This window comes from Schistocerca piceifrons, chromosome 10 (genome assembly GCF_021461385.2).
Source record: "Schistocerca piceifrons isolate TAMUIC-IGC-003096 chromosome 10, iqSchPice1.1, whole genome shotgun sequence".
Lineage (NCBI taxonomy): Eukaryota > Metazoa > Arthropoda > Insecta > Orthoptera > Acrididae > Schistocerca > Schistocerca piceifrons.
The window spans coordinates 2,408,235-2,434,603 of NC_060147.1; the positions used below are offsets into that span (position 1 = coordinate 2,408,235).

Genomic DNA, 26,369 nt, shown 5'->3' on the forward strand with positions numbered 1-26,369 from the left:
TGATCAGAAAATAGGGGTGTAATACACAGTTAGTGATGACAGAATAATAGGCCCAATTTTTTTAATGACACTGTCACAAGTGAAAGGCATGTGTAAAACATTTTGTAAAATGTAAACTTTCATAGCTGGAATTGTCACAAGTAATAAAATATCCCGAGCTATTACGCTGCGGTCGAAGAGATTTCACTAGTAACAGCGGATGAAGACAGTCGACAATGGCCAATTGCGCTCCAGTATTCGAAACGTGATGTCACGCCACTGCGTGGAAGCTGAATTTTGCTATAGTCAGTAGCAAGCCAGGGTGTGAATCACACACTCGACGAAACTATGATCCCCCTTGAAAATGTGCTCTGCAGGTGCGGTTTTAAAGTGATATCCCGTCAACCACAGAATAATAGCCCAGATTATTTTATTAATTGCTGCAAAACATTTTGTGACCATTTTAATGAACTGAGTGAAAGAACAAAGCTTCACATTTTTTCAACAGGATTCGGCAAGGGCTTATATGGCCAATGTTTCTCTGCGCCCAATTCACGATGTGTTCCATGAAAGACTGATTAGTAACAGTGAAGTACTGATTTAACTCCAAGTGATTATTATTTGTGGGGTGCACTGAAGGACAAAGTGTGCACAACAAACCCTCACACAATAGAGGAACTCAAGGATAATATCTGTGAATCAATTAATTCATCATCTCAGAGAGAATTACATCATGTAGTTAATAATTTCTTGAGTAGATGTCAGAAATGTGTGGAAAATAATGGCAGGCTGTTCCACCATCTCCTTGCATGATATGAGTGACTACAAATTTTATTTGCTTATATTTTAAATGTAATCACGTTGTACCACAGCCATAGACTGGCGACACGGCATCTAATTGCCGGGCAACGGAGTGCTCGCTGCCCGGCATCTACTACAACACACATGTGGTCATCGGATAAATAATGGCACACCCTGTATATTATTCATCTCTGCAGTGCTGAGAAAAACTAGGGTAATAATCATGGATCTTTGTTTGCAAAAGGAAAAAAGAATAGTTTGGTACCAAATTTAAGCATTTCTGCTTTAGTTTCTTCGTCTCAGAATTAGTTACTGTCAATCCACAAGTGTCTAACAACTACCTTTCTCTCTTCCTTTTTTTCTTTCAAGAAGGAGAGAACAAAGATTGTTGCTTTGCTTCCATTCAGCTGTGTTCATTGTTTTAATTTATTTTTTATTGATTTCAAAGCCAACATGGCTTCATTTTCAGGCACTTTAGCAATGCGATATACCACTGCAAGTATGTACTAACCTAATGACAGCCCTCTTGTTCACAGTAGTTAAATATTTTCAAGTTTTTAATATGTTTGGAGGCATTAATAATGACATTCCAGCCCATAATTCCAAATTCATCTAGGGATCTCTATACTGTGTGTATTAGAAAGTGAGTGACCAAATTTCACAGACTCCAAACTATTTGATACTATCACTGAGCAAAATTGATGGGTTTAAATCATATTTTTCATTACCCCAAGTTTTGCTTAACAGAAATCACATCAGCTGCTATAAAAGACAGGTCCGATTGTAAAATTCACAATTTTTTAGATGGAAGCTGCACATTTTGTTCCAGTCTAGTGAAAAGTAGTAACTGGAAGTGGGCACGAACATATTTGAGCTGCACAGTCCGCCCCTGACCAACCAGAATTTTCCAGAACATCAGAGCAAAAATGAGGGCAAGCAAAAATGAATGAGTATGTGCTCATGTACAGAAGTAAAAGAGTAAGAAAGAAAAGTAAAAAGATCAACAATATGAGGAAAAGATAGATCACTACTTACTGGTGGAGGGGGGGGGGGGGGTGGGGGGGGAAGGAGAAGAAGGAAAAAAAAACACACACACACGATTGCCATTTCCGGCAGCTCGGACCAGAAAGTCAAAAGCTGTTGTGCAAGTGTCTTAACTGTGCCTGTCTGTAATTTAATGTGTCAGCTTTACAGTATGTAGAAATCTATCTTTCCCTTAAACTGTTGATATTCCAACCTGGAGTTTCCACTTTTGAAGGTAAAAACATCACTATACGCACAAGTGACACAGAGTACAAGTCTAATGCTGAAGTAATTTTCATTAATAGAGCGTATGAATGCGCACGCACATGCGCGCCCACACACACACACACACACGCACACACACACACACACACACACAAAAGAAAAATCACATTTACACAAAACACTCAATCTAATAAATATATCAGACACAAAATAGATCTTAGCTCCTTTACAGGACACTAAAATGAAGTCCATTTTGAATACAGAATCAGAATACTCCAATGATCTAAGGTGAACTAACAGTGTGTTCAAATCTAAAGTTTCCCATGTCACTGTACAATATAAGAAATAAAGGTATCACCTAACAGTATTTTTTGATAGAGAACAATTCACATTCTATGTATTAGTAGGTTTCTTACCCTACATGGTAATCCTTGTCAGCCCACAACTCCATCTCTTGTGACAGCCTTCTCCAACGGTGGCACACTTTCTGTACCACATCCAGTAGGTCACTGAAAGATACGTGTGAGAAAATCGTTACCAGTATCTCGTCAGGCAAGTCGTCAATGCCTGCACGACACAGTTTGACATCTTCACCGGCCACGTGGCATCTGCCACTGTACTCAGACTTCGAAGCCATTGTGCTGTCGAGTGTGCCTTCAAACCACAGAGAGTTGGATGTGCTGGGAGAGGAGTTGTCAGGTGAACGCCTGTCAGATATGATGGCAAGCACTGGAAAAAAAAAAAAAAGCCACAGAAACCTATACTTATACGAATATGAAGATTTCACCTAATGCCATTATGTTAAAGCAATGAATAATAGCAACAGCACGCCAACATCACCTGGCAGCTGTCCTCATAATCACTTCTTACGAGTGAAAACATTTAAGGACACATTAACAGTGTGATACAGTGCTGACAGACCACTGACATCATTACTGTGGCAGACATATATGCTCATTAAAAAAAAAAAAAAAAAAAAAAAAGCCAACAGTTGACATTACAAACAACACTAATACATTAGCAAAGTAAAATCTTGTGGAATTAATGGAATTTCCATTGGCACAGAGGACCTGCAATACTTTAAAATATCAGATTACAATGGCAAAATAGTGCTCTCGATCAGGAATGTAAATTTAACTATGTAATGAACAAATTAAAAAAGTACAAATCCAGGATGTAATAATGACAATATTGTGAAAAGGGTAGATTACTACCCACCATGCAGTGGAAACGTCCAGTTGCACAAAAAAGGGACTGCACACACACACAAACACGACCACCGACTGGCTGCCGTGGCCAGATTACGAGCGACAGCAGATGAGGGGAGAAGCAATCTGCGTGGTGGGGGTCAGGAAGAGGCTGGAGCAAGTAACTGGAAGGATAGCAGGGTAGGAGTGGGTGACGGTTAAGTGCCGCTCGTGTGTGCATACAGGAATGAGAACGGGGGTAAGGTAGGGCTGCTAGGTGCGGATAGGAGGTTAGACAGAAGGGATGGGGAGCGGAAAAGGAGAAAAGTAAAAAGACTGTCTGTGTTTGTGGAATAGAAGGCTCTGTAGTGCTGGAGCAAGAACAGGCACAGGACAGGGGGAAGGGGGGGGGGGGGGTGAAAAACAATGAATAACTAAGGTCAAGGTCGGGACATTTCTGCGAATGTAAGATGTACTGCAGGGAGAGTTCCCACCTTCACAATTCAGAAAAGCTGATGGTAGGAAGGATCCGTACGGCACATACATTGTGAAGCAGTCACTGAAATGAAGAATGTTGTTTTGTGCAGCATATTCGCAGCCACAGTTTGCCAGTGGCCATTCGTGCGGACAGGCAGTTTGTCGGGGTCGGATAGGGGAGTTCGACATCGGTCTTTGGTCGAGTCCCACTGGTAGGGTTGGTGGCGAAGAAATGTTTCCACTGTAAGGACAATGTGAAGGAGGTAAAGTCAAAAAGTCCAGCACGACTGAATTTGAGAACGGGGCAATAGGTAAGTCCGTTGGAACAAATGGATACTTCTGTGGAACTAAGGCTTTTGGAGTAAAGGTACCTGATGGTGTTTCACGTCTGTTTAGGTTCTAGATTCCGTACGGTGGTGAGAGCGAGTTTTTACCAACTACCTGCAATACCTGGACAGCAGCTACCCATACCATACGTACCGAGATGTTCCTTCTATAAAGCCTAGCCTCCACGAACGTCACATCTGTAGTGATGAGCCGTCCCTCTCCAAATATACGATGGGCCTCACTGAGGCATCCACAGACCATAATTACCCTCCCAACCGTGTACAGAAAGAGATCTCCTGTGCCTTATCACTCCAATCACCCACCACCTACTGAAGTCCCATTGATCACCCACAGAGAAGCATTCCTCTTGTGAATCAGCATTACCCAGGATTGAAGCTCATTCTCTGCCAGGGTTCTGACTACCTCTCGTCGTACCCTGAATTGAGAAATATCCTCCCCACTGTCATTCCCACCCTTCCCACAGTGGTATCCCGAATCTATACGATATCCTTGTCCACCCCTACTCAACACCTGCTTCCGACCTCATGGCTCACATCCCAGTGTCAAATCTTATTCACCATGTCAGATTTTGATGAAACTTGGCGCAAAGATAGCAAACCTATTGTTGTTGTTGTTGTGGTCTTCAGTCCAGAAACTGGTTTGATGCAGCTCTCCATGGGCTGTACAAGCTTCTTCATCTCCCAGTACTTACTGCCACCTACATCCTTCTGAATCTGTTTAGTGTATTCATCTCTTGGTCTCCCTCTACGATTTTTACCTTCCATGTTGCCCTCCAATACTAAACGTTTGTATTTCTTCTCCATGGATTTTAATTCCTACTCCGAATTTTTCTTTTATTTCCTTTACTGCTTGCTCAATATACAGATTGAATAACATCTGGGATAGGTTACAACCCTGTCTCACTCCCTTCCCAACCACTGCTTCCCTTTCATGCCCCTTGACTTGTGTAACTGTCATATGGTTTCTGTACAAATTGTAAATAGCCTTTCACTCCCTGTATTTGACCCCTGTCACCTTCAGAATTTGAAAGAGAGTATTCCAATCAACATTGTCAAAAGCTTTCTCTATGTCTACAAACGCTAGAAACGTAGGTTTGCCTTTCCATAACCTATTTTCCAAGATAAGTCATAGGGTCAGTACTGCCTCACGTGTTCCAACATTTCTACAGAATCCAAACTGATCTTCCCCGAGGTCGGCACCTACCAATTTTTTCATTCGTCTGTAAAGAATTCGTGTTAGTATTTTGCAGCCGTGGCTTATTAAACTGATAGTTCGGTAATTTCCACATCTGTCAATACCTGCTTTCTTTGGGATTGGAATTATTATATTCTTCTTGAAGTCTGAGACTATTTTGCCTCTCTCATACATCTCGCTCACCAGATGGTAGAGTTTTGTCAGGGCTGGCTCTCCCAAGGCTATCGGTACTTCTAATACAATGTTGTCTACTCCCAGGGTCTGGTTTCGACTTAGTCTATATGATACTGCGTGAAGAGTTTGATTATTTTTTTTAGCTCTTTCAGTGCTCTGTCAATTTTATTAAAATCTGTTGACCCATTTTGAAAATACAGCAATGTAAAGTTGTCTTAAATCACCAAAAAACACTGAACTGCCATAATTTCCAATTGCTGTAGCAGCTCTCCTAATCAAGCTAAAATCGTGGGAGAGGTATCATTTTGCAAAATTTTCCATGAGCTTTCCTTTGATATAGAACACAATATGGGTTCAAGATGATTTTTTTTAATTTAAATTAAAATTTAAATTTTTAATTTCTCTAAAAGAGCATCTTCAAAAATTTTCAAAAAATTGTATGTAATACTCCACATTACTATGAATGAAAACCACCAGTTTGCTTTTGTTCTACAGTATTACTTTTATAATGTTAACTGGTTTTTGACTTACAAGGCCATCAGACATTTACTGAGTGTTGTCACCAAAGAAGTTACAATGTTTGCAAACTACATCAGAAATGAAGTAACGCGGCTAGACTGATGCACAAACATACAGTAAGTAATATCTTTGACAGCGTGGTGCTAATACAATGAAAAACGAAAAAATTGAACAGTAAATAAATAAAAATGGAGTAGACGGGAAAAACTTTAACACAAAATAGGAACAGCATGCCTAATAACAGTTTCTATTAATAAACAAAACTAATAAAATAAAATTAGTACTTGACAAGGCTACATCAGGAGGTACAAAACATGGAGAGTGATACACAAACCAATTAAAAGAAGAAACAATTATCAGTGTAGCTACAGAATACATAAGAAAGTAACATCAATAAGATAAACAGAAATAAATAAACGCAGGAAAATGGAGGAGTTTGAGGGAACATACATTAAATGCAATCTTTGAGAGTGTGGTGGTATTGCATTATAACATTAACATTATATTCAGAACTGTGGCTATGTAACAGTTTGCATCAAATAAATGACCCAAGTAAAATATAAACAATATTTGATGGGACAGCTACAAGAGGTGTTAAATATGGACAGTAACACGAGTACCAGTTAAAAGAAAGCCTTAAAAATTGAAACTAGTCCATATGAAATACACAAACAACTTCAATAAAACAAAAGAACTTAATGAATACAGAAAGTAGGAACAGATAGTGTGGGAAGAAAAGAACAACAGAGATGATTGTATGAAGTGCAGGAGAGCGGAAGTGTTGAGCTGTGTCTGGTCATTTAGGATTAGATCTGGACTGTGAGCTAGATGTTTGTTGGTTTCCAGGGCTTCCAGCAGGTTGAGTTTATGGCCTTTGTTGGCTAAGTGAAGTACACGGGACACTGGCTGGTAGTTGTGACCCTCACTCATTACATGCTCAGCAAATGCGGAGGCAGAAGTCTGCAACCTCCAGCTGTGTTCATGTTGAACCAGCCTAGTTGCTATGTCTCTGCCTGACTGACTTATGTAAAATCTGTCACATTCAGAACAGGTGATTTTGTATACCCACTGTTGGCTAATAACTGGATCTTATCTTTGGTATTAAAAATAGACTGTGTTGTTGTGTTCTTAACATATTAGGAAAACCTATACTTGTAGGCTTTCAGTGCTTTGGCTACAATCTGTGATACCTCACCTAGATATGGAAATGTACATCGTTTCTTGCAGACAGAGGATGGGAAAGCAGGTGGGGCATAGAGGAGGGGTATAATTTTCAATTTTGTTTCCTGTACAAGATGTGCTCAATAAGAACTGGAATGTAGCCAGCCATTGGCTGTGGCAATAAATTTTATTGTATCTAACTCTTCTTTAAAATCATCTCTGGACATAGGGATGGGTATGAGATGGTGAACCACTCAGTGGAAAGCTGCATGTTTGTGAGCTATGGGTTGTTGTGAGCAAGAAGGTATTACTATGTCTGTAGTTGTAGTTTTTCTATAAATTTTGAAATAATGTGTGTGTGTGTGTGTACTGATGTCAATGGTGAGACCTAAGTAATTTATGGACCTGTTGCCAATCTCCATTGTTAATTGAATATTTTTATGTTGACTGTTTAGGTTTTTCAAAAATGTGTTGAGTTGTCTTGTTGTACAACTCTACATACACATGTAGATGATGTCATGTGTTCATATACATTATTTCATTCTTAATGTATCATATTTAATGTTCACACACACATTCCAAATGTCACTACTAAAACCTGATTTAAATAGTCTGTGTTTCAAGACTGAACTTTTTGTTAAATGCTTCTTTTGTTTTTACAGTTTCATCCCCAGGAATCTGATATATTCTTCCTGTTGGTGTTACTCGGTTTACCTTGCAAAGAGTATCATTTATAGATAACCACAGATTATTTGGTTTTATAGCACATGCATAAGACAGTGATAGGCCAGCTGGGTGAAGGAAAGTAACTTTAAATTCAACAAGATCTTCATCTTTTGTTAAAATATAAGCTAACCACCATTTCTTGTCATAGGCAACAGTAACATATCCATTAATGTCTCTCACAGTTAGTTTTTCTGGTGATTTTGTAATAGTTTCAATAGTATATTCTGTTGTTTCTGAAAATCTCTTTACCCAATATTAGTGATGTACTTGACGCAATCAGTACAAAAGCACATAACTTCTGTGTCCCTTTTAAGGAAACAGATTGACTACAGTGCTCTTCCAGAAATCACTGTTTTAATGCACTCTTTGTGTGTTGAAATTTCAAAGTGTACAGATGTAATACTTTTTTACTGCCCAATCAAAAAGTTGTTGCAAAGTAAGAATTTGGTTGTCATACAGCCACTGCAGACTTGCTTTTATTGCTAATCTCTTAACAGTACCAACGACACCATCACAAGGTCCTTTCCCACAAGCAGTGGTAAAAAAACGCCATTCTGTTTCAATTTCAATATCTTCTTCGTGGAAGCATAAGTTTACAAATCTTTTTATTCTTGTTCTGGGCTGCATTGCCATCTGAAAAGTAGTATATCTTCTGTATATCAGTCTGAAATTTTGTTTTTAAAAACTGAATCAGCATTTTTTCAAGAACAGCAGACTGCTATGGTATTATGTCACAATTTCAAACTGTCTAGAGCATAACTCATGTGCTGTTTTGTTCCCTCCTTTGTAATATTCTACAAAGGGGTGCACTGTTGCATAATCGCTTGACCAATGATAACCCTGGGCCTCATATTGGATCACAAAAGTGTAATTCCCAGAGAAGTCACATAGAACAACACAATTGTCCTCATTCGAGTTTCCTCGATTTCGCTAAGAAAAGAGCTTTGTTGCTTCAATAGAAAATTGTGGAGTATCAGTGTAGCCAGTTTTTCAGAAAGTAATTCAATGAACCCTGATGAGATCTTCTGCATTATTTGTAAGTTGCATCTGTCTACTGCAACCCCCTGTCGAAAAGTGATATATTCGACCACATTAACAAGTGCACTTTTCAGGTTTGTTTATTTATTATATAACTTCCTGGGCAAGAGCGACCATTTCCTATCATGCAGTGGAATGATGCTGCGTTGCACAGTACTTTTGCGAAACAGTGTTTATAAGAGGCCAATTCTCTATTGGTTAAGATACTGAGCTTAGCATTTGCTATCATTAGTTTCATGTTTTGATGTGTAGTGCAAACACATACTGAGCGTGTTCCACTACAGCCAGCTATAATGCACTGTTTTGGGCACAGTTCTGCAAATTTGGAAACCCAGTCTTCACTGCTGGAAATTTAGCTTTGAAACTTTTCCATTTGCTTCTTTTAAACTGCACAAAATAAGTCTTTAAGATACTATTGTTCTACCTCTATCATCTCCCTTCACAGTTGCAGTCTCCTTTCCTGGCATTGCTCTGCTTATCTTGCCATTTTCATTAAAATAATTGCACAACTTCTTATGACAAATTCTTTCCTAGTTTTTGATCAGAACTTTCTAATATACTGCTTTCCTTCAAAAGCCTTTTTGCCTGGCATACCACGTATCTGGGAGCATCAAATTCACACATTATCTTCTTGATGCGCAAAGGTTTAGACAAACAAGTTAGTAGCATTACTTTCTTTTTCCTGCCACTTGAACAAAAATCAGGTATCAGGTTCCCTATTACAGACAGTTTCAACGGCTCTCATTCATTTTCTAAGGAATTCTCTGCATTAGCAAATAACTTCTTTTTAAGTGTTAACCCAACGGTTTTTAAGTTTTTGTTCGAATACTGCTTTGTCTGAAGTTTTGTACGATGTACAGGGGGCTCTCCTAACGTCTGAAGAGACTCATTTAGTGTCTCCACAACAGCTAAAGGTGGAGGAACATAGCTCGTTTCATCATCATCCGAAGCTTTTCTACAATCATTATTTTCTTGAATATTTGCCACTGAACCAATCTACTTCTTACAACTATCACAAACTTTTGATATCATTGGGATATCAGGGGACATCCCACACATCCATTCAAGCACATTTCTTATTCCCTTTATGTTTTCACTGAATTTTATATTATTCTGCTGCTAAATATGCCTGCCCTGTTTGGTACAGTTCTGTTTGTGGCAGGCCCGGGGATGTTGCTAACAATGAGGCACGTAGAATAACATCAGGGTGCTCGAGAGCAATGCCTGACTACAAACTCTACATCCTGGCTGGGGTAGGGCCACCACACATCGACGGGAAGTTTCCGTGAACACAGAGAGAAACAAAGCGGAACTAAACGCTGTTTACTTGCTGTGTGGAAATCGACCTCCCCAAGTACATTGAAATCTAGGAAGAGCTTTCCAAAAATTTCCGTCGAAGACAGTAAATCACCTTCAATTCTACAAAAAAAACCTATGGACAACCAGAAAAAACAGATATTGTGTCACAGATACCACCTTTGGAGCCCCCCCCCCCCCCCCCGGGAAAAACGCCCAATGGTAGTCCCTCCACAGACTAAGAAATGGTGTTGGTAGAACAAAGGATAATATGGCCAAATGGAATTATCTTGGAGGCCCACATCAACGTTCTGCTAATGTGAAGCAGAAACAGACTACCAAGCACCTGTACAACTGTCCTCAGAGCCAGGTTTCCTGCATGCTGGAGGACCCGACGTGGGCCAGGGACAACGCCACGGAGGTCGCTAGTTTTTGATTTGATTATATTTAGTGTTTGTAATCTATTCATACATAACTATTATTATTTTGCTCTACGTGCCTCACATTCTTTCTGTATTTCCTTTGTATAAATCAAATTTAAGTATTTGGCCTGCTTGTCCATTTTGTCTATTTTTTAAAGAACGATTTTGACTCAAATAAATAAAAACTGAATGATTCTGTTTTTCAAAGGATTGCAACATTGTAGTGTCTAATATCTTTCCTCCTTACCCATTGTGTAATAAAAATTTATAAATGTTTATGCACAGAACACTAAAAAATATACTGAAATAATGAGTAACGACTTAGATAATAATTTTGTTCACTAACCAACCCCTTCCTGGCAGAATAAACAGTGTACCGGACCGAGACTCGAACTCGGGACCTTTGCCTTTTGCGGGCAAGTGCTCTACCGACTGAGCTACCCGAGCACGACTCACGCCATGTCCTCACAGCTTTACTTCTGCCAGCAGTTCATCTCCTACCTTCCAAATTTAACAGAAGTTTCATATCGGCGCACACTCCGCTGCAGAGTGAAAATCTCATTCTATTAACACATTAATCACCAACACATCACATCCAACTGCCTCTAAATCAGCATGAAGACTTGTAGGTTTCAAGCAACTGAATCATGAAAGCTACAGACTGTTACAGATGGCTTGACCCTGAACTGGCCCAGCAGGGCCTCGACAGCTACAATAATAGCGGTTAGCTATTTCTGATTGGGGCAGAAATTCCAGTTCTTGATTCCAACAGTCAGTTTGTTTTTACATATAGTAATCAAATCTTAAATATTACAGATACAGATTACAATTGTATTAAAGGCGTATTGTTAATACTTCTCATAAAATAATCACTCAGCATAGTCACTAGAGACTTTTAAACATATTATGAATAAATTTATGAAAAAGTGTAAATTTAGTACATTTATTTACTGGTTAATTATGTATTCATCACATCTACAAATTTTATAAAAATGTCATTTTTTAGTGAAATGTGAATTTTTGAAACTTCATAAAGGTGTGAACCCATGACAGTCCCACTTTCATACTTAGAGAATTAGTTAACAGTCATGTGAAGCATTCTACATAATTTCTTGAAAATTTTTGTAGATGCACTTTTTGAGAAATTTAAGATTTAAATTATTATTCAAAATAAAAAAAATTACCTCTAACCTATATTGTGTTGCATATCAAAGATAAACTCATGCAAAATGCTGAAAAATGACACCTCTCCCAACATTTTAGCTTAATAAGGACTATTGCTACAGCGATTTGAAATTATGGCTGTATAGTGTTTTTTGGTGATTTTTGAAAACTTTAAATTGCCATATTTCCAAAATGAAACAACAGATATTAATAAAATTGGGCATTTCTCTTCGTCTACAAGTAGGCTTGCTTTACACCAACTTTCATCAAAATATGAGATGGTTAGTTAAGATTCATGTTAAAAATGTGTTGATTTCACATGGAATGACCCCAGCAACAGACCCAGATGCAAAAGCTGTCTCATATATCCTCCCACTGTCTGCTCCAGTCCAGTCACAAGCCTCAGCTACTCCATCAAAGGCAGGGCTACCTGTAAAAAACCAGCCACGTGATCCACAGGCTAAGCTCCAACCACTGTGCCGCATTCTATGTCAGCATAACAACTGACAAGCCACCTTTCTGTACAGATGGCTATCGACCAAATTGTGGCCGAGAAACAGTAGGGTCGCTCAGTTGCCGAGTGTGCTGCCCGACATAACACTCTTCGTTTCAGTCACTGCTTCACAGTGTGTGCAATCAGGATCCCTTCTACAAACACCAGCTTTTCTGAATTGCACAGGTAGAACTCTCCCTACAATGTATCCTACATTCCTGTAACCCTCTTGGCCTCAAACCTTCCTTAGTCACTGTCCTTCACCCAGCTATCCCCTTTCCCATTCCCACTCCAGCACTACACAGCTCTGCATCCCCTCACCCTCTGTATAACCTCTAAGCTGCAACTAACTGCCCTACCCTCTCTCCAACTCATCCTTGTATGCTCCCAGCATCCCCCCAATCCTGCCCTGCTAACCCTCCGCCTCCCCACCTCAACCTCCTCCTTACTCCCACCACCCAGACTGCTTCTCCCATTATGCACTGTCGCTCGCAGTCTAGCCTCGGTAGCCGGAGACGGTGGTCGAGTGTGTGCGTGTCGTGTTTGCGTGTTCTACTTCAGGTGAAGGCCTTTGGCTGAAAGCCTACTCGTCTAGCAGTCTTTTCTCGTCTAGCAGTCTTTTCTCGTCTAGCAGTCTTTTCTCGTCTAGCAGTCATTTCTCGTGCCTTCCTGTGGCTCGACATCTCCCCCGTATGGTGAATAGTAATCTATTGTTTTGATAATATTGACATTATTCTATCCTGGATTGTCCATTGTTTGATCAGGAATTTTGTTGAAAAAGCTGAGAGAGAAACTGGTCTGAAAATTAGGGGTTCTACGGAGTTTACGAATACTGATTTCGGCACTTTTTCGGTGTAAATTGGTAACCCATCAAAAAAGCACCGTGTACACACCACAGCAAAATAGAAGAGGTGGAAGGGAAATGTGCACCTCAGTTGAAACTGCGGATTCAACGATTTCAGAACTGTCCAAACATTTCCAGACTGAAGCAGTTAACATGGCGGCTTATGTATCAAACAGAACTCGTCCGAGTCCTAACGGGGCAAAACTCCTTTCGAAACCTTTTATGGCAGATAATTACCCTTAACTGAAAATATTTGTGGTTTGTGTGTGTATCCTTATACCCAAAGAAGAGAGATTAAAACCAGATCACAAAAACATTAATACGTTATTTCTGGTTCGTGATCACATGAAGGGGTACAGAATTTTTACAAAAAGGAAACTGAGATGCATCGAGTTTTAGTTTCATTGCCACCAGCAGTATAAAATTTCATAATTGGGGGGACAGAGAGGAGAAATGAGAATTGAAGTAGTGGAAGAAAACAGAGGTTAGCTTAGAAATGAACAATAAATCAAAAAAGACAGAGAAATCAGAAATTTCTTTTGAGGATGAGAGGACATAAAATCTGAGACCCAGAAGGAATATTAAATGCCCTAATTACTTAGAGGATTATGAGTTAGGCCCATTCATTGACTGCACTGAATGATGATCACCCCAGCACCTACGCTAAAGTGACGTCTTGTAGTGACGCTGAAAATCGGAAAGATGCCACAGCAAGAGTGCTGCGAGCCCTGGAAGAAAATAACCGAAGGGATTATATATATGTCAGCTAAATTATTGTAATACACTAAATTATTGTAATGTTATTGACACTAAGCAAGTTTTTACGTGAGAAAGAGATAAGAAACAATGATGTTTCTTATAAAGCTCGTCTTGTAGCAAAAGGTTTCTAACAGAGACGAACTTATTCGGAAATACACAGTCACTTTGCAAGATTAACATCAGTGAGCCTTTCTCTGAGTTTCTGTAATGAGAATAACTTTACCGTCTATCAACTGGATGTTTGCAGTGCTTTTCTCTACTGAGAAGACAGTTGGAGACTTATGTTAAATTATCTACTGAAAGTTTGAATACAATGAATGGTAAAGTTTGTGATCTTAAAAAGGCTCTGTATGGTTTAAAGGACCCACTCAAAAATTGGTATGTTAAAATCCACACAGTAATAATGGGCTTAGATTTGTAAGAAATGATAAGTATTTCTTGTACATAAAGACACAAAATAGCCATAAGAGACTTGTTTACATTGATGATCTGCAGATAGCTTCAACTTCTCAGGGTGAAACTGATCATTTAAAGATTTTATTAAGTGATAATTTTAAAATCAGGGATTTAGGTCTGATTAGAAAGTATTTGGAAATTAATATTGTTCAAAGTTTAAGAGACAGTACTATTACTACTTGCCAAAGTACCTACCTTGAAAAATTAGTGAAAATTTCTGATATATTTGAATGTAATTCTGTTTCAACTACCATGGAGGAAAATTTTGATCAATCTACATCTTTGTGGAGTATAGATGTAGTATAGACAAACAACCAACAGGTGCATGGCAAAGGGTACTTCCCACTCTACCAGTTTAGGATTTCTTCCCATTCCATTCAAATAAGGAGTACAGGAAGAATGGCTCTATGTGTGCAATAATCAAACAATGGAAAATACTGGATGGAATGTAACAATATTAGGAGAAGGAAAGTTGCATAGGGTATTGAATGGTGACTCTAGGAATATGCTACAAAGACTTTTCTTTTTTACTCTGTTAGCAGACTTTCTTGGGATAGTTTATGCCTATCTTCAAGAGTCTGCCAGTTCAGTTTCTTCAGTATCTCTGCAAGTCTCTCCCACAGATCAAACAAACCAGTGACCATTCGTACTGCCCTTCTCTGTATACATTCAATATCCCCTGTTATCCCTCTCTGGTATGGGCCCCACACACTTAAGCAATGTTCTAGAACTCATTGCACATGCGATTCGTAAGCTATCTCCTTTCTACACTGATCGCACTTCCCCAGTTTTCTACCAATGAACTAATGTCTGCCACCTGTTTTATCCATAACAGAGCCTTTGTGATCATTCCATTTCAGATCTCTACAAAGGGTGTCACGCAGGTATTTGCAGGAGTTGGGTGATACAAATAGTGACTCATTGATACTACAGTCCTAAGCTACTACATTTTTTCGTTTTCTGAAGTGCACAGTTTTACACTTCTGAACATTTAAAGCAAGTTACCAACTTTGCACCACTTCAAAAACTTATCAAGAGCTGACTGAATATTTATACAGTATTTTTTTTCATATAGTACTTCAGTGTGTGTCAAGAAGCAAAAAGTCTGAAAATGGAGACATTGAGAAAAGGTGCATAAAATTAATAGAGTCATGATGTATGCCACATTATTTTCCTGGCCAAATTTTTGAGTAGCAATAAGTATTCTAAGCAGGTACCGATCACATGCAAGTGATGATTTATGGAATGCTCTAAAATGTGTGTTGCATTATATTGCGGGAACCCTAAAACAGTCTGTTACATGCCAAGCATAAATCTGTTATTAGGTTGTGTTGACTAATTGGACTTGTGACAGTGTATATAGAAAGTCCCCAAGTGGTTATCTTTTAAAGCTTTGGGTATTTAAGAAATAACACACACATTCTGTCATTAATGGATCAAAATCTATAGCCTTAAGCATGCCAACTAGTGAAACCTGTTGGCTCAGTAATTTGTATTGTAGTCTTTCTGCCAGTCAAAAAGCTGTTGTAGTTTATGAAGACAATATGCCAGTGATAAGGCATTGCAAGTACCCACAGTTCCATCATAAAATAAAGCACATAGATATCAAAATTTTATTTATGATGTCTCTGCTGAGAAAGTTCTGTTAAACCACATTAGCACAAATGAGCAACAAGCTGTTGTTACAACAAAGCCAGTAGGTAAAACAAAACATGAAAAATGTAGTCTTGTTAGGACTTATTTAAAGCTTGTAATTTAGTTTTTGTAACACCGAGGGACTAGTGTAGCAGGGGATACAAACGGTCGGCTTTGGACATTGACGTCACAAGTCGCCAATCGAGAAGCGATTCTTCTTAGTGTTGTAGCTCCCTTCAGTGGCTGATAAGTGTTTTTTGGCTTTTTAAAAAACAAATCTCACGAGATAGAATAAACAGATCCACTTTATTAAGCAATCAGTAAAAAAAACGAAACAAACATAACAGCAAAAGCGAAAATGGTAAACTGCTATCTGGCGACTTGTGACGTCATTGTCCAAAGCCGACGGGTTGTATCCCCTGCTACACTGACCTAACACCGATAAGAAGGATGTCAGTGGTACAATGTTAATGTTGTTTAAAGGCGGCAGCACTGTTTTTCTTTTGGTTTATGTTAATTTCCGTTTATCATTTGTTTTACACTCTGTGTGATTTATTGTCGTCCGCCATTGAGTGTAAGTTATTACATATTTATCTATACTCTTTCCAAACAGAAATATCAAGCTTCATTTACTGCAACTAATTATATCATCCCACTGCTAAACGTCGCAGCAGCACTCTTCACACTTTGGCAGTCCTTGCTCGAAGATATCACACATCATGACATATGTCAAATTTAAATGTTCGTCACGGAACAGCACAACTGCTCACAAAATTGTGCACCAAAAGGCCGAAACTAAACTGCGTTTCCTCCTCCTTTTAATAACTTCTACGAACAAAGTTTTTGTCATAGGCCTTGTCTTAAGAGCTGTATACAATGTATTGACACATTAATGTAGTAAGATCTGACAGTACACGAATTCGAAGACGAAACTGAATTAAAACATGTAATCGTAATAAGCAATGCACTTACACACTACGCAATTCGCACGTGACGACTGCAAAAAAAACTGCACAGTGCACACAACCGCCTTGCAGTCTATAAATCCCCACACATCACTCCGTGAGCCGACTGCCGGGACCCTTTAAGGAAACGAAATTGAACATCGAGGGCAAACAGGCACGATGGCGACAAACTAAATACACAGCGTCGACATTGAAGTTTGTTACTTGTTTCAAGCAGCATTTCTATTTTTTTAAAAAAAAAAAGTTGCCTTGTTTTCCGGCAACTACTGATGATCGACGTTTGTAACATGATTCGAAACACGGAGGCAGGCATCCGTGGCAGTTCCGGTCCAGACCAAAGATCCGGCCACCTGCTTCTCACACGTGCGTCTCGCGGGCCCCGAGGAATCGCTTCATGACGTCATCAGTAAGGCTGAAAGCGTGACAGCGCTGCCTGGTGACTAGACCTGTAAACAACTCTGTTGACGTAAGTGACGTCACACGTTGGCCACAGCATTTATACAGACTTGCCATCAGCTATGGTTTTGGAACGTCATATCAATCCACATTGTTTTAATGAAGCTTCCATTAACAGAATTAAATGTAGAAAGAAGGTTTGAATGCGAATAATCTGGATTATGGTGACATAATAATCCGCAGCGTAGTCAAAGTTACACATTAGAGTCTTACGTGATTGATTGAAGCCAACTGATAACAAATTATTGGTCGAAAGGCAGAGTGATTTATAGCATAACACACATTACGCATTGAGGACAATGTGTATAAATGTTTTTAACGCATTAACTGCAGCTTTGAGCTTACCAATGTAGGCTAACTACCACTGAGACGTTTGCAGCACGAATTTGTCTTTGAACCCATACCATCAGTAGCAAATGCGGAAAAACAAATCAAATATGGTAAAGGATACGTAGTGGAACGCCCATTGCATTTTTCCAGTTTGTGCACGATATCTGTAAGAAATATGCATCAAAACACGTCGGATGATTGTTCATTTTCTAATATATGTTTTTTGGGGATAACCCAGTAGTTTTATTTTTTTTTTTTTTTAATTATGAGAAATGCATTAAATGTGGGAAAGTGCATTTAAATACGCCGCAAACAAATATTAGGCAAAGCCACACGTCTGTCTGTTATCATAACCGTTATTTCTCATTCGCTGTGTTCCACAACTGTCGAAAAAATTATCGCTTTTCAACCTAATGTAGACCTCAGACTATGCTACAAATAGTTATTACTCCAGCCAAGGTTTCTAGGGAAAGGGGGGCGTTTTTCTGTAAACAAACAGCTATATGCCAATCACATCTCCCTGTATGTAGTTTCTCAAAAATCCAGTTTATGTGATCTTAAGATAAAAAGAGCTCAATGAGAGAATATTAATAGATCTAAGCAGTAAGCCTACTGACATCTCCAAATTGTAATACTGCTATAGATGCAAGTCACTGATTGTCAGAGTGTATCAGTGGGACAAAACATTTGAAGTAAATTACAAAGCTTAGGTTAGTTCAACTATTACTTCTTAATGTAGTAGGCAGTCACAATTTTCTTCCGTATTTTGATGTACATACATACTACACAAGCAACCAAATGGTACCTGGTGGAGGGTACCTTGTACCACTACAAATCATTTTCTTTCGTGTTCCACTCGCAAACAGAGAGAGGGAAGAAAGGCTATCTACCATCCAAGCCTAGATTTCTCATGCCTTCTAAATTTTCTCAATAGTGTTGTACAAAAAGAACATTATTTTCCCTCCAAGGATTCTCACATGTGTTTGCCAAGCATCTTCATTATACTCGCACATATTTTGAAACTACTGGTAACCTATATAGCATCCAGACTCTGAGTTGCTTCATTGTGTTGCTTAAATCTGACCTGGATCTCAAACATTGGAGCAGTACTCATTAATGTGTCACATAATTGTTCTATACGGATGGTGTAAGTGATCTTCCCCTCATTTCCAGTCACAAACTATATTCATCTTCCCAGAGGAAGGAAGTAACAATCCTGAAAGCTAGAAAGGTTGTGTGTGTGTTTTTTTTTTTTAAGTGCTGTTTTTCTCTCATACTTTGTATAAGTCATTTCATAATTTTACAATGAGTACTGTCAGCTGTACATATAATGGTTACATTAAAATCCTGTTAATTTGAACCTTAGTGTTAACATTAACTAGCAATTGCATTCGTGAGTCGAAACATTATGTTTAATTATAATTATGGAAGGAGAAGCTAATGAAATATTTTTTTTTTACTTTGTATTTTTTTATTACCTGAGGATTTTCAGTTTTCTGCCTGATGTCTAGCAGCAACCTGTTAAAGACTTTCGATCAGAATGTGATATTCCATTCTGAATCATAGGCAGGGATGTATAGTCTACATGGACATTGTTTTTACTTCCAGTATTTTGCAAGTTCATTTCACTGAACAGAGTAAAATTACCCCTATTATGAACAACAAATACTATTAGGGAGTAAATATGTTGACATGTATGTGAAAGACTCCGAAGGGCCCTGAAAAGACTCACTGCGCTATCAATTTTACACAATAATTTTACTCACATGGATAAAAAGTTTTGTTAACTTGCCACATCAGATTTGAATAAAATCGCAAGCTTTTCATAGCAGCCTCCATCACCGTCACCAGTAATGGTACTGGTGTGGTGTACTGTAGCAGCACATTAAAAGTGAAACTTCCTGGCAGATTAAAACTGTGTGCTCGACCGAGACTCGAACTCGGGACCTTTGCCTTTCGCGAGCAAGTGCTCTACCATCTGAGCTACCGAAGCACGACTCACACTCGGTACTCACAGCTTTACTTCTGCCAGTATCTCGTCTCCTACCTTCCAAACTTTACAGAAGCTCTCCTGTGAACCTAGCAGAACTAGCACTCCTGAAAGAAAGGATTAGCGGAAACATGGCTTAGCCACAGCCTTGGGGATGTTTCTCATTCTGGAAACATTAAAAGTGTTTCAATTGAATTGATTCTGCATTATTTCTCTTCCTCATGTCCTTGACATTAATGCTACCAAGTTGTGTTCTTGTACAGTAATTAGTTTCCATGTTATAACATGTTAAATATAGAAAGTTTAACTGTAACCAAGCAGTAGTTTTCTTTGATGACAATATCAGTTCCAGTGCACAACTGAATTTCAAAATCTGTCTTGTGGGGTGAAAATCCATTACTACTGCTATCTTGTGCTGACAATGAGATGACTTTCATAGAAATACTGAATTATTTCATTTGTAATACAGTTTCATAGTTTTTGTAGTTGCTCATGGCCTTTACACTTGCATGCAATGGATGTAGCATCAGCATACAGAACTATCCTTGAATTTGCGGAGCATTATTTTGTCATTTACATAAATTGACAAAAGAAAGTATCCCAGTACTAAGTCCTGGGTACCCTGTGTTACGTATCAGTAATGTTAGATCTGTGTGTGCCACTCACCATTCTTAAGAGTGAAAACTGATTTGTGTTAGATAAGGTTTTATTAAACTGTGAACAATTATCAGCACTATTACCCAGCCGTTTTCCCAGAGTATTTACTATCTCTCTCTACAAGCAATTGAGAGAGATTAGCTTTCCCATCTATAGCTTATCGCAGAAAGTTCAGTAACACCTTCGACACATAAGGAATTGAGCACCAACTATTGGCACTTTTTACAACATCACCATAAGGTTTGATATCCCTACTGAAAGACGAGCAGAAATTTTTTGTTAATTGGTGCATAATAAGGTTCTTTTTTGGTATACCAGTGCTCAGTAATAACTGAAACATCTGGTTTATTAAAACATGCTATTATGTCCAAATTATTGTGCTTACTTCCTAGGCTCGTAAAGTTTTGGAGGATGATCTTTGTTCGCAGGTTGCATTGTAACCACATGTTTTTTCTTTTTTCTTTGTAACCATAAATATCCTCATTAAGTAAATCAGATGTACTTGTCAAACTGGGAAGAGGACACAAAAAGGTCACACATGTACAAAATAATAATAATAAAAGGAAAGATTCCAAACGAGTTTCTTACAGCAAAATGTAAAACTTAATTGTTTTTGGATATATTACTTACTTATATCCTTCATTCAAAAACTTAAGAAGGCTGTTAGTTTAGTGTCTTCAAGGCATAATGCTGTTTCATTGAGCATCGCAACAATCAAGCCTGAGATAGTAGTGTACTATGATACTGCCTATGAATTCTGAAATGTGGATCTAGTAAACCTAGAGTTGCTATAGGAAAATAAGTAAGATGTGACATGTGCCCCAGATCAAAGATGAGAAAATGAAAGGTTGCTGTAATAGTTATAGCACACAAATATGCAGTGACTAAGAAGTGTGAAATGACTGTGTTCAAAGCTATGTAGACTTCTTTAATTCCTGGTTTAAGTCATTCACATTATTTCATTGCTGTGTTAACTGCTGCCATCCATTAATACCAGAATGTCAACAACTACTTTGTCACTTTAAAATCTTCAACATGTTCACTGTGGCTGACACAAAGGTCAATAAGAGCTACTAGCCACGAGCTTTTAAGTGTCAGCTGCAGTGAATGTGCAAAACAAGAAAATTTTTGCAATTTAATTTAAAGTCCTATTCAGCTTCCTTTTTCAGGCGTGTTTATTTTTAAATATTAAAACTGATGAGAGTTTCATTACAAGACCCCTAATTTTGAAATCTGGATGACATCATCCCAGCACTGCAACAAAATATGCACCATACACAACAGGTTCAATGCAATCTCTCCTCTCCACAAATTTGCACCTCAGATGTGTTATATGTTATACATCATATAATACTACAGTTAATTTTCCATATATCTGAGCAAAATGAGTTATTGTGTGTCCATGCTTATCTCATCTAGGCATTGCATCTTTCCCTTAACTTCAGTGTGCTTTACAATAAAATTTGTATGAAAAGTTTTCTGTGTAAATTACCTATTCTACACCTACAGCTAATGCTTGTGTAACCCAGTGTGCCATTCAGGTGGGTTTACTGGTGTGTCAATATAATTGTCAGGTTTGGTTTGAAAGGGTTTCTTGAAATATATTCCCACATAAATTTTTAAGTATCTATTCTCGGTTGCAAAATATCTTACACATTGTCAGTGCCATTTAAATGCAAAGATTTTAAATCATGCTGGGGAATATACCAATAACACAGTTCCAGCATACCTCAGAAATTTAATTTTAGTTGCTTCAACCAATGACAGTTACGGACTTGCCAAGTCTTGCACTGCCCTGTTTTGTGTATTGCATTGCTTCCACTTACTTATGCCAGGCTCCTCACTCTTATCTTTCCTATGTGGCCACCCTAGGCCAGCTCTTGTTCTTTTCCGATCCTGACGCTATTAGGTTTCGAGGGCTAGGGGTCTTTCATCTTCCAACCTATACTTCTCATGCAGCGTCTGACCCGGAGCGGGCGGCTGCAAAAGGCGTCTGTATCCCATGTTAGGGGCGGCCTCCAGAACTGCGGAAGGCAACGGAATACCACCGCAGATTATCTTCCCTGCATAATGCAGTCTCCATTTTATGCACAAAAAATGGCTTCCTCTCATGTTAAATCAGTGTCCGGAGGTAAAATAGTCCCCCATTCGGATCTCCGGGGGGGACAACTTGAAAGGAGGCAAAAAATCAAAACGAGAATTGGTACCTGGAATGTCAGAACTCTGCTACAAGCAGGAAAACTTGAAAACCTTAAAAGAGAGATGGAAAAGAATCATATGGACCTCGTAGGAGTTGCTGAAGTAAGATGGAATGGACATGGAGAGTTGCAGTCAGATGAATATGTATTCTACTACTCAGGAGGAGAAGTAAAAGGAATTAATGGAGTAGGAATGATTATGACAAAGGAATTGGCTAAATGTGTGGAATATGTAGACTATGCAAATGACCGGGTTATTGGTGTAAGGCTGAAAGGAGCACAAAAAGATTTACTGATTGTTCAGGTGTATATGCCAACTTCAGAACATGATGACCAAATTGTAGAGGAAACATACAATGTAATAGAGAGAATAATGGACGAAAATAAAAAATGCTGCAAAATAGTAATGGGAGACTGGAACGCCATTGTGGGAGAAGGGAAAGAGGGAAACATAGTAGGCAGTCATGGTATTGGAAAGAGAAATGACAGAGGTGAATGGTTAATTGACTTCTGCAGGGAAAGGCAGCTGATAGTGGCAAACACATGGTTCAAGAACCATAAGAGGAGGCTCTACACTTGGAAATCACCAGGGGATAAATATAGAAACCAAATCGATTTTATACTGGTAGAAGAAAGATACAGGAATGGAATCAAGAAGGTGCACACATTACCAGGTGCAGATATTAATAGTGACCACAACTTACTTATGGCAGAAATAGAAATAAGAATGAAAAAACTGAAAAAGGCGACAATGGTGAAGAAATGGGATCTAGAGAAGATAAGGTCCAACAAAGAACAAATTACAGAAATGCTGTCTCGGGACTTTCTAATCACATTACGAGACAAAGAAGCACCTGATAATGCCAATGAGTACTGGAATATGCTGAAAGAAGGAATCATTAAAGCAGGACAGCAAAATATAGGATATGTAAAAGGGAAAAGGTCAAAAAAACCATGGGTCACACAAGAAATGATTTCCAAGATGGAGGAGAGAAGAAAATTGAAAAACAAGAACACTGAAGATGCAAGAAAGATATACCGAAGGTTAAATAACGAACTGCGAAGAGAAACAGAGCAGGCTAGGAAAAAATGGCTAAAAGAGGAATGCCATGAAATTGAAGAACTGGACAGGAAAGGAAGATACGACTTACTATACAACAGAGTAAAGACTATGACATGGGAACAAAACAGAGCAGGAAGTGCTACTATGGAAATTTTGAGTAAAGACGAAGAGGTAGTGTATAAAGATCGTGACGATGTCCTCCAGAGATGGGAAGAATATTTAAAAGAGCTATATGACACAAATAGCAAACCAGAAACTCTAGAACTTGAACCACACAACAGTGTAAGTGATGAAGAGAAAGGACCGACCATCATAATGGAAGAAGTAAAGTCTGCCATTGCTGCAATGAAAAATGGCAAAGCAGTAGGTACAGATACAATACCCAGAGAAATACTAAAATGCTTGAACCACAATGGAATAAGAGAAATATTGAGGTTATGTAATAAAATATATGACAGTGGTGAATGGCCTGAGGACTTTTTGACAACAGTAATGATTCCATTGCCGAAAAAACAAGGAACCAAGAAATGCAGCGAGCACAGGACAATCAGCCTCATTTCACATGCAGCCAAAGTGATGTTAAGAATAATTAATAAAAGACTTGAAAAAGTAATAGAGGAGAATCTCGGCGAGGAGCAGTTTGGCTTTAGACGGAATACGGGCACCAGAGATGCAATAGGGCTCCTACGAATCTTGGGAGAAAGGTTTATTGAAAAAGGAAGAGACCTATATATGTGCTTCATCGATTTAGAAAAGGCATTTGACAATGTGGTTTGGGACAAGCTGGCGACTATTATGAGGGAAAAGAGAGTGGACTGGAAAACCAGAAGACTTATAAACTCATTGTACCTTAATCAGAAAGTTTCAGTTAAAGTGAGAGGAGGAAGTACAAACTGGATCAGACTAGGGAAAGGAGTAAGACAAGGATGCTGTTTATCACCTACTCTTTTCAACCTGTACTTGGAAAATATGATTGACCAATGCCCATTAGATGACAAAGGAGTAGAAATTGGAGGAAGAAGAGTAGGGTGCTTGAGATTTGCTGATGACATGGTCCTTCTAGCCACAGGGGAAAAAGAATTACAGGATTTGGTGGACACCATTGCAACTAACGGAAAAAAATATGGAATGAAAATTAACACAAATAAAACAAAGGTATTGGCAATAGGAGGAAATAAGGAAATAAAAATTGTGCTGAATGGAGAAACACTAGAACAGGTGCAAAATTTTAAGTATCTTGGAAGCAGGATAGACACCGACTGAAAGTGCACCACAGAAATTAAAACAAGGATAGCAATGGCAAAAGAGGCGTTTTATAAGAAAAGGAGAATATTCTGCAGCGGTATGGACAGAGAACTCAGAAAGAGACTCATAAAATGTCTTGTATGGAGTGTTCTTCTATATGGCGCTGAAACATGGACTATGAGGAAAAAAGACAGAGAAAGGCTGGAGGCTTTTGAGATCTGGACATGGCGGAAGATGGAAGGAATAAGTTGGATGGACAGAGTAAAAAATGAAGAGGTACTGAGAAGAGTGGGAGAGAAAAGGCAGTTACTAGATGTAATAAAGAGAAGAAAAAGAAATTGGATTGGGCATATATTAAGAAAGAATGACGGACTGATAAAAACAGTTTTAGAAGGTTATGTAGAAGGGAAAAGGAAGCGAGGAAGGAAGAGATTCCAGATACTGGATGACATGATGGACGGTACAACATACAGCAGCCTTAAGAAGGAAGCAATGGATCGCAGAAAATGGAGAGGCAAAGGACCTGCTAATATAGCAGATAACTGATGATGATGTTTTGTGTATTAACCCGTTGGCTGGCATGAAGGTGCCGGTGGTCACAGCAGATTGCTCTGCTGGGGCCAGTGCTGATCTCATGGTAACAACCAGGTATCAGCAATTTTACACTTTAATCTTACCGAGGAAAAATATTTACTTATATTTGATATCCCTTACCATTTCAAGACGATTTTTCGGTTTGCGGTATTTTTATTTAAATGACTACAAAGTTATTCATGAATTCAGTTTTAGATACATATTTAACATATTATATTTAACTGTGTAAAGGATAATTCCTGAAACAGTAATTAGCATTCTAGCTGTATCTTTTTAGCCAAGGCTGTACAGATGCATATACTTCACACTAGTTCCTAAACGACTGCTTAACACATTGACTACCATGCTGCTGGCAGCAGAGCAGCACACTTAATGCTGTATTCCAGACCTAATCATGTCAGGGCCAAGAAATGCAGAAGATAATCTCTCAGGGAGTACTATAATATAATAAACTTATAACTAAAAAGGCCATTTCCAATTATGTCTACCAAGCAAATTATGCTTTGAGTCAGTGATTTCTTTTGCCATAACTGACTAGTGAATACGCATGCCAGAGTATGGTGAATATTTATACTTTGCCTGTGAGAAGCAGCTATGCACATAGTCCAATTTATGTTGAAATTATCACCTGGGTATTTTAATTAAATTTGGTCTACTATAAGCAACATGATAAAGGAATCAAAAGAAAGACACACACAGAATTAATCTCTTTATTAACAATGCTCAGATTTCCACATCACCATAGAGGTACCAAGCTGGATGCGTTACTCGTTTCTTTACATGGCGAGTTTCCCCAGTAGGCCTATAAACCATGAAACAGACAAAAAAAGCTACTTCTCATTGTCTTCTCTTCCTTGGACTTTCACTTCAGAAGCTCTGAAACATCCATTACAAAAACACATTGCACCACTCACAAATCTGGATTCAGTCACTGCAATTCATATCTATTT

The 26,369-nt window shown here is 38.6% G+C and overlaps 1 protein-coding gene across 3 annotated transcripts in view; it reads right to left on the reverse strand.

Moving 5' to 3' along the window:
- The window catches only part of LOC124719065 (F-box/LRR-repeat protein 7-like), a 153,633-nt gene extending 136,383 nt beyond the window's left edge, over positions 1 to 17,250 (reverse strand). For all 3 annotated transcript variants that reach the window (XM_047244746.1, XM_047244747.1, XM_047244745.1), the window contains exons 1-2: positions 16,894 to 17,250; positions 2,445 to 2,757 (exon numbers count right to left, since the gene is read on the reverse strand). In XM_047244746.1, coding sequence (XP_047100702.1) covers positions 2,445 to 2,665 — 221 coding nt within the window. In that variant the 5' untranslated portion in view covers positions 2,666 to 2,757; positions 16,894 to 17,250. The remainder of the gene's footprint in view (positions 1 to 2,444; positions 2,758 to 16,893) is intronic.
- Between the last annotated feature and the right edge of the window lie 9,119 nt (positions 17,251 to 26,369).